Source organism: Cibotium barometz, chromosome 9 (genome assembly GCF_041138505.1).
Source record: "Cibotium barometz isolate CiBa-2024 chromosome 9, ASM4113850v1, whole genome shotgun sequence".
NCBI lineage: Eukaryota > Viridiplantae > Streptophyta > Polypodiopsida > Cyatheales > Cibotiaceae > Cibotium > Cibotium barometz.
This window is the reverse complement of record NC_141054.1, coordinates 13,712,305-13,727,877: the sequence shown is the minus strand read 5'-3', so window position 1 is coordinate 13,727,877 and position 15,573 is coordinate 13,712,305. Positions and strand designations below refer to the sequence as shown.

At 44.0% G+C, this 15,573-nt stretch overlaps 1 protein-coding gene across 2 annotated transcripts in view; it reads right to left on the bottom strand.

Moving 5' to 3' along the window:
* Positions 1 to 3,383: 3,383 nt before the first annotated feature.
* LOC147635273 (uncharacterized) overlaps positions 3,384 to 15,573 on the bottom strand; it is a 48,889-nt gene continuing 36,699 nt past the window's right edge. Inside the window, exons 3-5 of one of the 2 annotated variants that reach the window (XM_086802506.1) lie at positions 4,557 to 4,652; positions 4,085 to 4,221; positions 3,384 to 3,980 (exon numbers count right to left, since the gene is read on the bottom strand). In XM_086802506.1, the coding sequence (XP_086658632.1) occupies positions 3,809 to 3,980; positions 4,085 to 4,221; positions 4,557 to 4,652 (405 nt within the window). In that variant the 3' untranslated portion in view covers positions 3,384 to 3,808. Of the gene's footprint in view, positions 3,981 to 4,069; positions 4,222 to 4,556; positions 4,653 to 15,573 lie in introns of both variants that reach the window. The other variant, XM_086802507.1, reaches the window with a different exon arrangement.

The window sequence follows — 15,573 nt, the reverse complement described above, 5'->3', positions numbered from 1 at the left end:
GCAAATGTTGCCCATATCCAGTGCTGTCAGCTCCTCCATCAGCGGAGATCCGAGTGGTCCCTGTATCCTCTGTAGCTAGCGGCTCTAGTCTCAAGGGATCCTCAAAGTCATAGATCTCGCACTGTCTGCTCTGAGTCCATGCATTGAAGTCCCCCATCAAGAAGACTTCTCCCAGTGTTGAATAGTGTAAGATCTCCTCAGATAAGACAGAGTATGGAGACTCACTAGCCTCTCCTCCACCCGGCTCCTTGGTGGTGGCAAACCGCGACCTCTTCGGAGGAAAGTAGCGAAGGGCGATATAAATCCATTTGGTCTCCGAGAGAGGTAAGCTAATCCACATGTATCTCGCCTCCGAGTCTCGTGCTACGACTTGAACATGCTCATGTAACCCATGCCTGAAAAGCACTGCAATACCTCCTGAACCTCGGGAGGTGGCCTGTCTCATCCCCTGTCGACGAGCTGACTCCCACTGATAACCCTCAACCCGTGGTAAGCCCCTCTCTGGGCTCTCATGTGTCTCTGTCATCAAGATGATATCCCGGCCCTCCATCACCTCCTCAAGTCTTCCTAGATGTGTCCATAGGACTCCATTATAGTTCCACATTGCTATGTGTATCTCTTTGTCTTCATGTTGTTTCCTCCGTGTCTCATAGGCCAGATGGTGCTATTCGACCCTCTTCCCATCAATGTAGATGTGACCATCCCTATAATGTGCCTTCTTCCCTTCTTTGCGTGCCGCCTTGATCTTCGGCATGCATAATCTTTTGTGCTCCAGTTGCATCCATGTGAGATCATCATCGAAGTAGATGGGGTCCCCTGGCAAGCTCCTCAAGATAGCCCGTCTTCTCATAAAGCTCATCCTACTCTCCTCGTCCGGGAACTGTAGCACTAAGGCCTTGCCTTTGGTGGAGTCCTTTGGGATTGTCCTCCATACTCTAGTGAATGGGAGCGGCTCATCCTCCTTTAGTCCTAGCATGGTACATAGGTTCCGCCCGTCAATCTTGGGCGTGGAGGTAGTGCTCTCTGGTATCCCTGTGACTCGGATGTTGAGGCGCCGGATCCGTCGCATCTTCTCTTCATCAAGAGTAGACTGCATCATGTGTACATCTTCTTGTACCTCCTTCTTGATGTTCTTCTTCATCACTTGTACATCTTCTTGCACCTCCTTTTTGATGTTCTTCTTCATCACTTCTACCCATCCTTCGCGGGCCGCCTCCATTTTTCCCTCGATTGTGTGGGTGAGGGTTTTGGTGATCGCTTCTTTGATTGCCTCTTTGTCCACCTCAGGAGTCTCTCCTTCCTCCCGTGGACGATCGCGTAAGGATGCCACTTCGCCCTTCAAAAGATTGATTTCCTCCTGCATGGCGAGCTTTTCCTTCTCCCACTCCTCTTGCATGGTAAGCTTCTCTTCCTTCCATATTTCCGCTTCGGCCTCCAGCTTCCCCATGCGCGTCAATAAGTCCTTCTTGATGGCGGTTATGGTGCTGTCCAATGTCTTCTTCTGGTCCTCCTTGATAAGATCCCTAAGGATATGATCAAGCTGGCTAATTTTGTCATCTACAGACCCTCCCATTTTAGAGGAAGGGAATGTTTGAAAGGAGCAGGTAAATATGTGGAAGAGAAAGAGAAGAAATGGATGAAATTCAAGTCCCCATTATGTTGCTGCCTTAGGGGCCTGAGCAAGGGTGAGTGGGAAAAGGGCTTAGAGAGAGATAGGCTCTACACAGAGGGGGCGAATGCGAATGCGAATGCAAGCGAACAGTGACAGAGAGGCCTGACGAAAGAGAGGGGCTACACACAGAGGGGGCAAATGCAAGCGAACAGGTGTGATGGATAGAGACGGGAGGGAGAGAGAGAGAGAGAGAGAGAGAGAGATGGGGGGCGCAGGGAGGCAGCAGGAGGGGTGGGCGCAGAGCGAAGCGGGAGGGGAGAGCGAAGAGCGAAGGGAGCAGCGGGAGGGGTGGGCGCAGAGCGAAGAGCGAAGGGAGCAACGGGAGGGAGGGAAGGCAAGAGAAAGATTGCAATACTAGTCATGCCTCTTGGAGAGGGAGAGGGACTATGAGAGAGGCCCACAATCACAACTGAGAGAGAGGGGGTTGGTAGCCTAGTACACACGTGTGTGTATGTGTGCGCGCGCACATATATACATATATATAGAGCGAGCAAGCGAGCGAGCGAGCGAGAGAGAGAGAGAGAGAGAGAGAGAGAGAGAGAGAGAGAGTATATCTATGGATGTGTGCTCGCACACACACATGTATATATATATATATATATATATATATATATATATATATATATATAGAGAGAGAGAGAGAGAGAGAGAGAGAGAGAGAGAATATATATATAAAGATTCTCGGCAATTTCTATTTGAAGCGTTTCAGAAGCCCTTACGCATGAAAACATTTTGACCATTGCATTGAGGAGATATCGTAATCAGAGCAAGTGGTTGTGGAGCATGTCTATCCCACCTTTTCTGATCTTCAATGGATATATATGAAAACCTCTAGCAGATGTATTATGTGTAGGAGGATTAGCGGGCCTTTCACCATCTCCACTAACAATGGCCTTACCAACTAAAGATTCGCTTTCACATGCCATGACATGCAAGAAGAGTACAAAACCAAAAGGCAACCTGACGAACTGAGACAATCAAAAGCGAAGGTCAAAAGAAGCCTGCATGTAACCAGTCTACTAGGAACGTCGATGCACCAAGAGCTTGCTTGTGTGTAAACCCCAGGATATTATAAAATTAGAAGCCCCTTACAAAGGATCATAGAGAATGAGGACCAACGGGATGTGGCACGTTCTAACAAATCAAAAGCCCAAAGCTCAACAGAAGGATCACCGAGCACACATTGCCACTCCCTGACACTCAATTCAAGCGTTCGGATCCCCTTCAAGTCCCATCTTAAAACCTCACGATCCATGAGTTTGGATCCTCAGGTCTCATCACCAGATGAGGTCATGAGAAGACTCCGTGTCGCTATCAGACTTTCACATGCAATGCCTTCATTGCCCTTCAGTGTCTTCTTGGCACACTCATTAGTTCACTTATATTTTCATTTCCAGAATTCTTTGTTTAGGTTTTAGGGTACTCTATGCATGTCACCACAGTATTAGCTAACTGTGTAATCATCGGACGGTCTTAAGACAGCTACATGACCCTACCAGGCTTTTGCATGCCGTGCCTTCGTAGTCCTCTAGTGTCTTCTAGGCACACTTTGATAGTTCAGTCCTATCTTTCATTTCATACTTCTTTTGCTTAGGTGTTATAGGGGACTCTGCATTAAATCACAGTACTAGCATATTGTATCATCCCCAAGACGTTCATAAACCTCTCTCTCTCTCTCTCTGTCATGGGAGAAGCCCAAGCCTCACACGCATTTCCAACCACAATACTCACTTGTATCATCTTTGATTTCATGGAGCGCTCTGTCCCACCTCCAAGATAGGGGTAAGATCATGTCACACAAAAACTCTTCTCTCCATGGGCGCACAGGATGAACCACAGTAAAAGCATGCGTAAGCAACATGCTGCAACAACCAACCATGGTTACTCTGTTAGGGCTTCTTATCTTATCCTTTTAAAAGAAAGAAATTACAGTGTAACCACCAAGATCCAGCAAAATCTTGCCAGAGGCTTATTTATAAGATTGGTATGCTTGACACGAGTACAAGCTTGCTTTACTTTGACATGTGTAGACTCTAAAATTTTGTAGCAGCATGATAGTGATGACATTCCTTCAGGACCCCATTTAGTAATTGCTTGTAAAAGATCTACCGACCAAACCATCTCCTGATGGGCACATCATTCTATCTTCTCTTCTGTACTATTTTCCTCCATGCGGAACACATCAGTACGTACAACCCTCTTTTCCCTGTCCTCTTCTGCAGCTGTGGGTGGATTTGGCCCCACACTTGTCAAGGCTATGGACTCATCCAGGTCAAAATCATCCAGCCCTTCTTCCGAGTAGGCATAGCTGCCAGAAAAGATAAATAACCTAAGTTGGCAGGCACTCTTATTGCACCTTTCCACAGCCTTAAAAAATCAACTTCTTTAACATGCTACCTTTCACAAGCTCACCGTGTAGCGTTTCTAGATGGAGCCCACAACATGCATATCACACACAAAAGAATGAAGCTAATTGCATTCCAAAAGGCCGAAATGATCCATTCATTTTGCCATCGCTCACTGAGGGGGTCCGTTGCCTTGAAAAACAGCTGCAAAATCCCAGGAAAAAATGCCACCAATCAGAAGTAAAGTAATGCACATCCATGGCACTAAACATAGCACATGCACCTATCCTTGCCAAGGAACTTCATATAGATAAGTAGCACTCGCAATCAAAACCTAGGCATTGCTATTGTCACACTCAAAACCTAAGCATTGGTATTGTCTTCCACCTTACACTCAAAATGGAAGCGCCAATTTGCATACCAAAGCTGGTATTACATATGCTTTCCTGTTCCGTAGGAGCCGCAATCTCTATTTTGATAGAATAACAAATCACCATTCTTAAGGTGTTTTTCCATAAATGCCAGTTAAGCTAGATTACCTCATAACCGATCCAGGCAATTGACATGACCACAGTCACAGCCAACGTGTTTGTAAACTTTCTGTATAGCTCAAGTTTTGCTGTGAGTTTTCTGGCCTGCAACACAGATTACAGACAGTTGTGAGAATCCAGTCCGGCTTTTGTGGCTTCAAGATTGACAAAAATAAAGAAAACAACCGATCCGTCCAAGTTTCCCTACACTCTTTGGACTCTACATGGATGAATTGGCTGATTATGTTGATTCTTTTTAGGGGTAGCCCTAAAATAGCATAAACAGTGCTCTCTAGCCTTTTTTATGCAGATGACAAAGTACTTTCATAAAATAGTCCACAATGCAAAGTAGACCTCACATACCTCAGTATCGTCTCAATGCATCCAGATGCGGCTTCCGAGGAACCTGCATAAACCGACTCACCAACCCAACAGCATAGCTCAAATCTGGCCTGGTGATCGTCATGTAGATCAAGCTTCCTACTACACCTATACATAGTAGGATCCTCCAAAATCTCTCCTGAATCTACACTCAACTTGCCATTCTGATCCAATGGCACTGAGATAGACTTCCAGCCTGTCATACCATATACTTGGACAACATGTCCAAGCCATACTGTCTCTGCAGTAATCCAATACCATGTGGTGACCTAAGGTGGCGGAAACAGTACAGACAGTACAGTACGGACAGAGCAGGTGACTGCAGTTCCGTACAGCTATTGCTGGCGGCGGTTGCTGTACGACAGTAGGTACAGACTGCTGTGCATCGACTGGTTCAGGTGGCTACAGGTCCAGGCGACTGCAAGTACAGTCCTGTACGGACTGGTACAGCCGGGTACTACAAACCTATACAGACAGGTACAGGCGGCTTCCGTACTGTTCAGTCCTGAACAGATTGCAGGTGGTGCATCTTCAGCTGCAGGTGGTGCTTTATCAAAGTATAGTGGGTGCATCACTCAGGTGGCTGCAGAGAGAAAAGTACAGACAGCATGTTGCAAGTACAAACTGGTACGGTCAGTCTCTCTGGTGCAGAACCACGCATTGAAATTGGTAAGCTCTGAACTTGTCAATCTTTCTTTCTTTCCACTGGCCTTGTGTCTGCTGCAGAGTTGTTTCATCTGGCCCCTTGTGAGAGGAGGGGTATGGCAGTTTAAAGGGTGGAAACACAGATTGGACGCTGAGTTGTGAAACCATGTTCATGGAATATGCCAGATGTGTGCTCAAGGCTGCCCTGCTGAATTGTCTTGGTTGATTAGAGGGAAGCACAATGTGTTGCTTTTGTGGGACACAGATCTGTGTGTGAATCCTCTGTGCTAAGAGGTCTTGAGGGCTGCCAGATTGGACATGCAGGTTTACTCTCCTGGATTGGCTTTGTTGTACTTAGTTATACATTTCATTGAATTTGAATAAAGAAATACCGAAAGGGGCGCCAAGCTTTGGGACCAACAGGTGTCGATTTCATTTCAGTTTTGGGGCATTCTAGCTCCAGTTAATTTTGTTATTTATTGCACTACAATTGGAAGGGTGACTGCTAGTCTACCGCACTTTGGTTTCTACCAAAGGCCGGTTTCAAGGTTCCGTTGCCAGGACCCATCATCAACTTTCTTAAGGGGGTGAGCTCGTGGTTGACTCGAGGAAAGTCATTGCTGAAAAATTCAGCAACATGTCTGACACAGAAGACGAATATTTTTATGATGAAGAGGAAGAGCAAGAGACCTCTCTTGAGAGAAATGAATCTGAGGATATTCTTGCAGGAGAACAGGCTGCAGATGATGCACAATATGAGGATGTAACACAGCTAGAAGATATGCCTAGTAAAGAGGAAGATGATGCTCAGTTTAAAAATCGTTTGGCAGGTGTAATGGATGTGTTTATGCAGCTCACACAAAGTGAGAAGTTTGTTGAATTTATGAGATCCCGTTTTGAGCCTGAAAAGAAGAAGAAAGTGCGTTCTAAGAACCTACCTCAGGGCAATAGTGGTGCCTTCCCACAAGATCCATCTTTTGGACAGTTTCCGAACATGCAACATACTTTTGGTGCCAACTCACAGAGTTCCTTTTTCGGACAGCCATCTATTCCACAGCAGTCTATGCATCCAGGTTATTTTGGTGGTGGCTCTGTGTTCCAATCCATGACTGGGGGTTATCCTCAGGGAGGCATGGGTATTCCAGGGAATTTTGGAGCTAGTTTTCAACCTGGTATGCAAGGGAATATGTATGGTGGTATACAGTCCGGAATGCAAGGAAACATGTTTGGGGGCATGCAACCTGGAATGCAAGGAAATATGTATGGGGACATGCAGCCCGGTATGCATAATGGTATGTTTGGAAACATGGCTCAAATGTATGGCATGCCAGGTGTGGGAATCGGTAATGTTGATCCTATGATGGGCATGAATGCTGGGGGTGGCAATCTTGTGAAGCCACTTCCTTACGATAATCTAACGCCTATGGGTAAGGCAAAGGATTATAAGGAAGGGGGAGCTGCTGTGAAATTTGACACATTCAGTGGGGCCAAAGATAAGCTAAAGGCACTTACCTTTTTACAGCAGTTTGATGCTACTTTTTCTGGTGGTAATTACACGGAGTCCTCTAAGATGAGAAAAGCCACGACTTTTCTCAAAGGCAATGCATTGCAGTGGTGGTCCACTCTTCTTTTACAGAGCATAGCACCATCTACTTGGGTACAGTTTAAGCAGGTGTTCTCTTCCGTATGGCTCACATCTACTTTTGAGGTGGATGTAATGACAGCATGGCACAAGTTGGATGCATCAAAGTGTGAAAATCTGGAGGATTATAATAAGAAGTTTTGGGAAGCTTTACTCCCAGTTACTTCCTATCGTGCAGTGCCTTTGTCTGCGCAGGTGGAGAAGTATTGTTGTGGGCTGCCCAAGGAAGTACGCGACTATTGCATAAAGACTCGAGTAACAAATATGTCACAGATGATAGAGAATGCTATGATAGCAAATGCATTACTCACTGGAGTCTTATCTGGATTTAAAGGCAGTAAAAGCTCAAGCAAGAAATCTGAAAAGTCAGGGCATGCTTCACGTGATGCAAAAGGGTCCACAGAGAAGCGGTATAAGAAGTTACCAATGCCCAAGAGAACTCCTGAGGAGAGACAGGTTTGATGGATGCTCGAAAATGTTTTTACTGTACAGAGCAGGGACATATGTCTTTTAATTGTCCCAAGCGTAAGTCCCAAAAGGACTCTGACACCAAAGGAGAGCCCAAGTCAAAGAAACCAAAACCTTCTACAGGGTTAGTTCCCGATCTTGTTGGGGAACAGCCAGGTGGTGAAGAAACTGAGTTGTGCAGGGCATGGGGCAAAGTGAGAGATCAAAATGCCTTGATCTTCTTTGACACAGGTGCTAGAGCCAACTTTATTTCACCAGATTTGGCTGGCCGATTGGGGATCCGTGCAAAGGAGATGGGGCCTTTGTATGAGGCTAACTTGGCTTGTCTGGGGTATGCAGAACCCGTCACTCCTATTATTGGGAAGCTCAGTCTTCATTTGCACGGTTATGTGGACAGCGAAGAGTTTTTCATCATGCCACTTGATGGATGTGATGTTTTGTTGGGTATGCCATGGTGCCACAGAGTGCATGCGGTGGTGGATACATACAATAGAAAAATTACTTTGACTCATAGAGGAAAAGAACATGTTTTGGATGTAAAGCTTAAAGAGGAATCTTTTCCTATTGTATCAGCTTCGACAATTTCATCAGTAATGAAAAAGCATCTTTCCACGTACTTGATTTATGTAAAGGATGCACAAGATGATGAGTCTAAATCTAATTTGCCTATGTTAGATAAGGACAGGACTGATTTCTTATGTGAGTTCCAAGATTGTTTTTCCGAGTCATTGCCAGGGGAACTTCCTCCGGAAAGGCCAGAAGATCATGCAATTGATCTAATCCCGGGTAGTACTCCACCAAATAGACCGCCGTACCGTGTTTGTGCAGCCCAACAAGAAGAAATTATGAGTCAAGTACAGGAGCTGTTGAATAAAGGGTTGATACAGCCTAGCTCATCACCCTTTTGCTCACCTCTACTCTTAGTGCAAAAGAAAGATGGTTCTTGGCGCATGTGTATTGATTACAGGGTGCTGAACAAGAATACCATCAAGAATTGATTCCCCATTCCGAGGATCGGTGACATTTTGGACCGCTTACAGGGCTCCACAGTCTTTAGTCGGATTGACTTGAAAAGCGGGTATCATCAGATACATATTAGACCCGAGGATGTGCATAAGACAGCATTTCGAATCACTTTTGGGTTATATGAGTTCTTGGTTATGCCCTTTGGTTTGACAAATGCACCTGCCACATTTAACAGACTGATGGACAGGATTTTCCGGCCTCAGAGAGCGTTTGTGGGCACATTCTTTGATGATATGATTGTGCATTCACACACTGAGGAGGAGCATAGAAGGCATTTGGCCATTGTGTTTGACAAACTCCGGAAGCATAGGCTGGTCATTAATGGCAAGAAGAGTGAGTCCTTCTTGCAACAGATACACTTCTTGGGAGATATTGTGTCTAAGCATGGAGTCCGTATGGATCCATCGAAGGTGGAAGCAATTCTTAATTGGCCAGATTTGAGGACCGTGCATGATGTACGCAGCTTTTTGGGATTGTGTTCCTATTACAAGCGGTACATACGGTATTTTGCTTAAATTGCTTCGCCTCTTCATGCCTTAACAAAGAAGGCAACTCCGTTTAGATGGGCTGATCAAGAAATTACAACTTTTAAAAAGCTTAAAGAAAAGCTTACTTTGGATCCAATATTGGTATTACCGGATCTCCGAAAGGCTTTTGTTGTCCAGTGTGATGCATGTGGAAACAGCATTGGGACAGTTCTCATGCAAGAAGGACATGTGATAGCCTATGAGAGTCGAATATTGCAGAATGCCGAGAAGCATTTACAGGTTTATGAGAAAGAGATGTTGGCTGTAATTCATGCTCTTTCTACATGGAAACACTATTTGCTTGGGGCTGATTTCACCGTGCAGACAAATCATCAGACCTTGCGTTATTTCCTTACGCAAACTAAGCTTTCTGAGAAGCATATGCGATGGGCTAACTTTTTGTCTATGTTCCACTTCCAGATTGTGCATGTGGAAGGCAAAAAGAATGTTGTGGCAGATGCTTTGTCACGCAAGCCACAGGTCTCAGCAGTTTCACTTGCTTATCATCATGAGCTTGATGAAATGAAAGAGCAGTATGCCCATGATGAGGATTTTGGAAGGCTCTATGATCAGATGTCTGAGGGTCAGCGGCATGATCATTATACTCTCAGAGATGGGTTTTTGTTGATGCATGGTAGATTGTGTGTTACCAGGCAATTGCGACTCAAGGTTATGATTGAAAGTCATGCTCCACCGTATGCAGGTGTCATAGAGGTATTGACGCCACAGTAAAAGCAGTTGAGACTTTCTTTTATTGGCCAACCTTGAGAAGAGATGTTGATGCCTTTGTTAGGCAATGCATCGTATGTCAGAAGGTGACGTTTGACCGTCAAAAGACACCAGGGTTACTTCAGCCTTTACCTATCCCAAATAGACCATGGGAGAGCATTGCCATGGATTTTATATTTGATCTTCCACGAACACAAACGGGGAACGATGGTATTTGGACTATCATATGCAGATTCAGTAAGCAGACTCATTTCATTCCCGTGCGTAAGACGATCAAAGTTGATCATATGGTGAAGTTGTTCATGGCGAACATCTTCAGATATCATGGCTTGCCTTCGTCTATCATTAGTGACCGTAAATCAACGGATGACGAGTTTATTCTGGAGAGGGTTGTTTGACAACATGGGTACAACTCTCAAGTTTTCATCTTCATTTCATCCACAAACAGATGGTCAATCGAAAGAGGCTAATTCTACAGTGTTATATCTTCTTAAGTGTTATGTGTCAGAGCACAAGCAACAATGGGAAAAGTATCTTCCTTTGGTGGAATTTGCTTATAACAACACTGTCCATACCTCGACGGGCAAGGCACCTTTTGAGACTGCGGAAGGAGGGAAGAAGGTACCACCCATTTTGCACACAAAGGATAAGATCTTTGAGGCTGATCAGTATGTGGAAAATATGGATGAAGCTTATCAGAGAGTTAAGTTGGCACTCCAGAAAACTCAGCAAAAGCAAAAGAAAGCAACAGACCGTCACAGACGTGCATTAGAGTTTGCATTGGGTGATTGGGTTCTTTTGCGATTTGAAAAAGCTAGGCTCAAGAAGATGAAGGGTAAAGAGCGCTTATTCCCTAAGTTGAGCATGCGCTATTATGGACCTTTTCAGGTATTGGAAAAGATTGGTGAGGTGGCCTATCGCTTGAAGCTACCAGATCACTGGAGGATTCACAATGCATTTCATGTGAGTCTACTTAAGACCTTTCCGTGGGGATGTGCCTGCACACGGTAGATACACACTGTGCACATGACATACTCCCCTTCCTCTAAGAGCTCACTAAAAAGCCAGGGTAATCTCTGTGAAGAGTAGTCAATGTCTCCCATGTAGCGTCCTCCTCAACACGATCCTTCCACTTGATTTTGTATTTCGTGATAAGCGTATTACGCAATCTTCGTTCACGAAATCCAAGAATCTTTTCAGGTTCGTCCGGAACAAATGTCATGTCTTGGACATCTATGATTTCTTGAGGAGTAACTAACTGATCTGCTCCACCCAGTACTTCCTTAAGTCTAAGGACATGAAATACAGGATGAACTTTCACATGAGAAGGCAAATCCAATTCATATGCAACCGAACCAATCCGTCGTGTAATACGAAATGATCCACAGTATCTAGGGAATAATTTCGGAGACTACCTGTCCGTAAAGTCTCGAAATCTTTCGGAACTCGCAAATACACCATCGTTCCTTCAGAGAACTCTCTAGGTGAACGATGTCTATTAGAATAAAACCTGTCTCGGTCTTGAGCACTTCTAATAGATTCCTTCGCAACTTGTAACATTTCTTGCATATCTTGCAAAAAATTACGTGCTGCATCATGCTGAAGTCCTGAGAATCCTACTGTAACAGGTAATCTTGGTTGAAAACCATACATAAGCATGAAAGGACTAAACCCTGTACTCGTATGCTTAGTACTGTTATATGCAAATTCTAACATAGGAAGATAATCCTCCCATGAACTCTGTCTTTTGGATACATATGCTCGAAGCATATCCTCCAAAATCTGATTCACTCTTTTAGTCTGGCCATCAGATTGAGGATGATCTGAGGAACTCAAATTCAAAGTTGTTTCCAACTTCTCAAAAACAAGTTTCCAAAAATCACTCGTAAACTTAGAGTCCCTATCACTGACTATGTCCTGCGGAAACCCGTACAGTCTAAACAATTGCTCGATAAACTGTCGAGCTAATTGCGTAGCTGTAATAGTCTTCCGGGTCGGTAAAAATCTAGCCATTTTTGTCAAGCGATCTACCACAACCCAAATAGAATCATGGTCTTGATGTATTCTTGGCAATCCGGTAATAAAATCCATGGAAATACTTTCCCATTTATTACCTGGGATTTGCAAAGGATGCAACAACCCAGCCTGTCTAAAGCGTTCAGCTTTATTTGCCTGACAAATTTGACACTTGAGAACATAATCTTCTACATACCCTTTCATCTTCGGCCAATAAAAAGTGTGTTTCACTAATGATAGTGTCCTGTGTACCCCAGGGTGTCCAGCAAAAGGGGCGTCGTGACACTCCTTCAGAATCTTGGACCTAATGTCCGGTATCTGTGGCACACAAATTTTGTCATTACGGAATAGCAAACCATTCCGAATCATCCACTGACCTCCTGCAGCCTGAATGGTAGACTGCTCAGTCACCGAGTCTTGGTCAATCAATGAGCTCCCGTCCTGGATCTTCTGCCAAAATGGACCAAAATAACTATCAGTCCTGCAAGCCCTCTCAGTGACTGAAATAAGTCAATAGAAATCTCGGTGAATGACAAAGAATTCACCTCTCTAATCCGACTAAGCGCATCTGCAATACTATTCATGGACCCTTTCCGATAACGGATCTCAAAATCAAAATCTTGCATTAACTCTGCCCAACGAGCTTTCCTGCTACTCCCGTACAGATTTCTGAAGAAAAACAACAAAACCGAGAAAAGAACGAAGTTGTTTCACTGTTCGTGGTATAGGCCAGTCCAAAACCTTCTGAACTCGGTCATAGTCAATGCTCAATCCATCTCTAGTGATCTTGTGTCCCAAGTAAATGATATCGGTCATAAAGAACTCACATTTACTAAACTTAGAATATAGTCGATTCCGTCTCAAAATAGATAAGACAATCGTGAGGTGTCTGACATGATCCTCAAGAGTACGGCTATATATCAAAATATCGTCTAGGAATACCACCACAAATTTCCCCAAATGTTCACGAAAAAGATCGTTCATCATTTGCTGGAAAGTGGCTGGAGCATTGGTTAACCCAAAAGGTAATACGAGAAACTCGTAATGGCCATACCTAGTCCGAAAGGCGGTTCTTTCGACATGCCTTTCATGAATACGTATCTGGTGATAGCTACTACGTAAATCTATCTTCGTGAAATATTTCGCTCCTGCTAACCGGTCAACAATCAGGTCATCTGATCTAGGGAGAGGATAACGGTTCTTAATGGTTAGCTTGTTCAATCTCTTGTAATCTATACACATTCTCCAAGTATTGTCCTGCTTTCTCCTAAGCAACACAGGTGCACCCCAAGGTGATTTACTTGGACGGATCTGGCCCATCCTCAAATAATCTTCGAGTTGTTTAGCCAACTCATCTTCCTCAGCTTGGCTCATTCTATAAGGTGAAATACTCACAGGATGAGCACCAAGGATCAAGTCAATACGATGATCTACTGCCCGTTCAGGTGGTAAACCCGATGGCAATTCCTTAGGAAATACATCTTGAAATGAATCAAGTATCTTCTGTAATTCTTTGCTTTCAAACACACTTAATTCATTCACATCCAAGGAAGGGATGAGAAAAGAAGAAAGTGGAATCAATACACAATGGAAAGCGGTATACAACGAAGAATCCATTATATTTCCAAAATCAATTGTATTTACAAGAGGTCCGTGAGAGGGATGGATACAATCACCTAAAATACTATACTTGGTGTCCCTATGCTGAAAAGAAAAAATATGACTAGACCAATCTATCTGGACGTCAAGAGTCTTAAACCACTCAATCCCTAATAACAAGTCTACATTTTCCAGATGCATAACATAGCATTCCAGAGTATCTTTGTAGTCCTGAATCTGGATTGGAAGCATCTCCACCTTGCGATCCCAAACTTGCCTTCCCGCAGGTAGACGTACCTCATAGGTATGGTCGCTGAGTGTCGTATCAAGACTAAATTTCTGCATAAGTTTGTAGTTAACAAAGTTATGCGAACTGCCAGGGTCTAAAAGAATGTGAATCTTATCGCCCTTCACTTCTCCATAAACTCGGAGAAGATCATGCATGCAAAATACCTTAGAATTGAACAGACAATCAAAACAAGTACTAGGGCGAGAAAGTACAGTAATTGACTTACCTGTCAAAGACAAATGGTTAGCTGCCTTTGGCTTGGGTCCTGCGTTTGACTTGGTACCCTTTTTCTTCGGGCACTCATTACGCATGTGTCCTTTTTCTTCGCAGATAAAACAACGTCCCTCCTTCTTGAGCTTCAAAGCCCTAAGGAGTCGTTTCTTCTTCGCTGCTGTCGAGCTTGAATTCGTCGAAGGTTGGTCCGAAGACTTTTCCTCTGACGTGTTAGCCATAGGTGCGGAGAACTTTCTTTTATGCTTGTTCCCCTGCTCGGTAAACGGGTTTCGACTTGGAAGAGACCATCGTATCATCATAGATATGAGCTGGATGAATGGCCTCGTCCAAAGTTTTACATTTGTTATTTTTAACCTGTAATCGGTACGAGTCTGGTAAACCAGCTACGAAAAACCCCATAAGAGTAGTGGGATACATCTTTGTAGCTTTCATCTGCAAGTCACGAAACTTCTGGAGGTAGACCTCATAAGTGAGGTGCTGCGAGGTCATGGTCAAAGCTGAAAACCGGGCAACAACATCATAATCATCCTCTTTCTTGAGGAATTCTTTCTTGAAGATATCTTCAAATTGTGCCCAAGTCGTTGGCTTAGGGTTGAGTTCCTTCCACCAAAGCAAAGCTTTGCCGAACAGGAAACCTGCTGCTAATTGGATCTTCTTTCCATCATCATATGGATGAAACTGAAAGTGAACTTGCCACTTCTGTAGCCACGTGTCCACGATCTCCTTGGTTCGCTGCTTTTGCTCGCCCCCGAACGGTTCCGGAGTAATGTTGGGGCCTAAAGCTGAAGCCAAGGTATCCATACCCGAGAAAGTAGAGAGGGTAGTGGTCAAGAGAGCGATGGAGTTCTACAAAGCCTACATCTGGGCTGCGATTTGTGCCTGGCGTTCCGTCGAAGAAGTTTCGAGAGCTACTTTGAACTCTTGGAAATCTGATTTTGACACAAAATCGTCAAAAAGATCGGCATCGGTACCTTCCGTAGCCGGCAAGCCTTCGCGTTCCACAAGGGGCTCCAAGTCCGATTCTTGGGTCTACATCGTGAAGAGGGTACGTGGAGAGAAAATTCGATCTTTGCACAACAAAAGTGCGAGCGAACTTGAGAGCTTGAGAGCTTGAAAACTTGAGAGATGTGTGGCAAGAAGCCCACGTGAGGGGTTTATAAAGGTTTCCCAAAAGCCAAAAAAATCTTCAAAAGCTAGGCTTAGCTTTTGCTTTAGCTTTTGTGTTTTTTTTTTCTTGAATATATATATATATATATATATATATATATATATATATATATATATATATATATATATATATATATTCTATTGTCTTTAAAAAAAATAAACATCTTGAAACCTTTGAAACCTTGGAAGGTTCTTTTAAAATTTTTTAAAAAAATTTAAACTCCAAAAAACTGAAAGCTAAAAAAAACGAAAGCTTTCCTTAGTTTTTTTTTCTTTCTTTCCCCCTGGATTCACCCGCCGGGC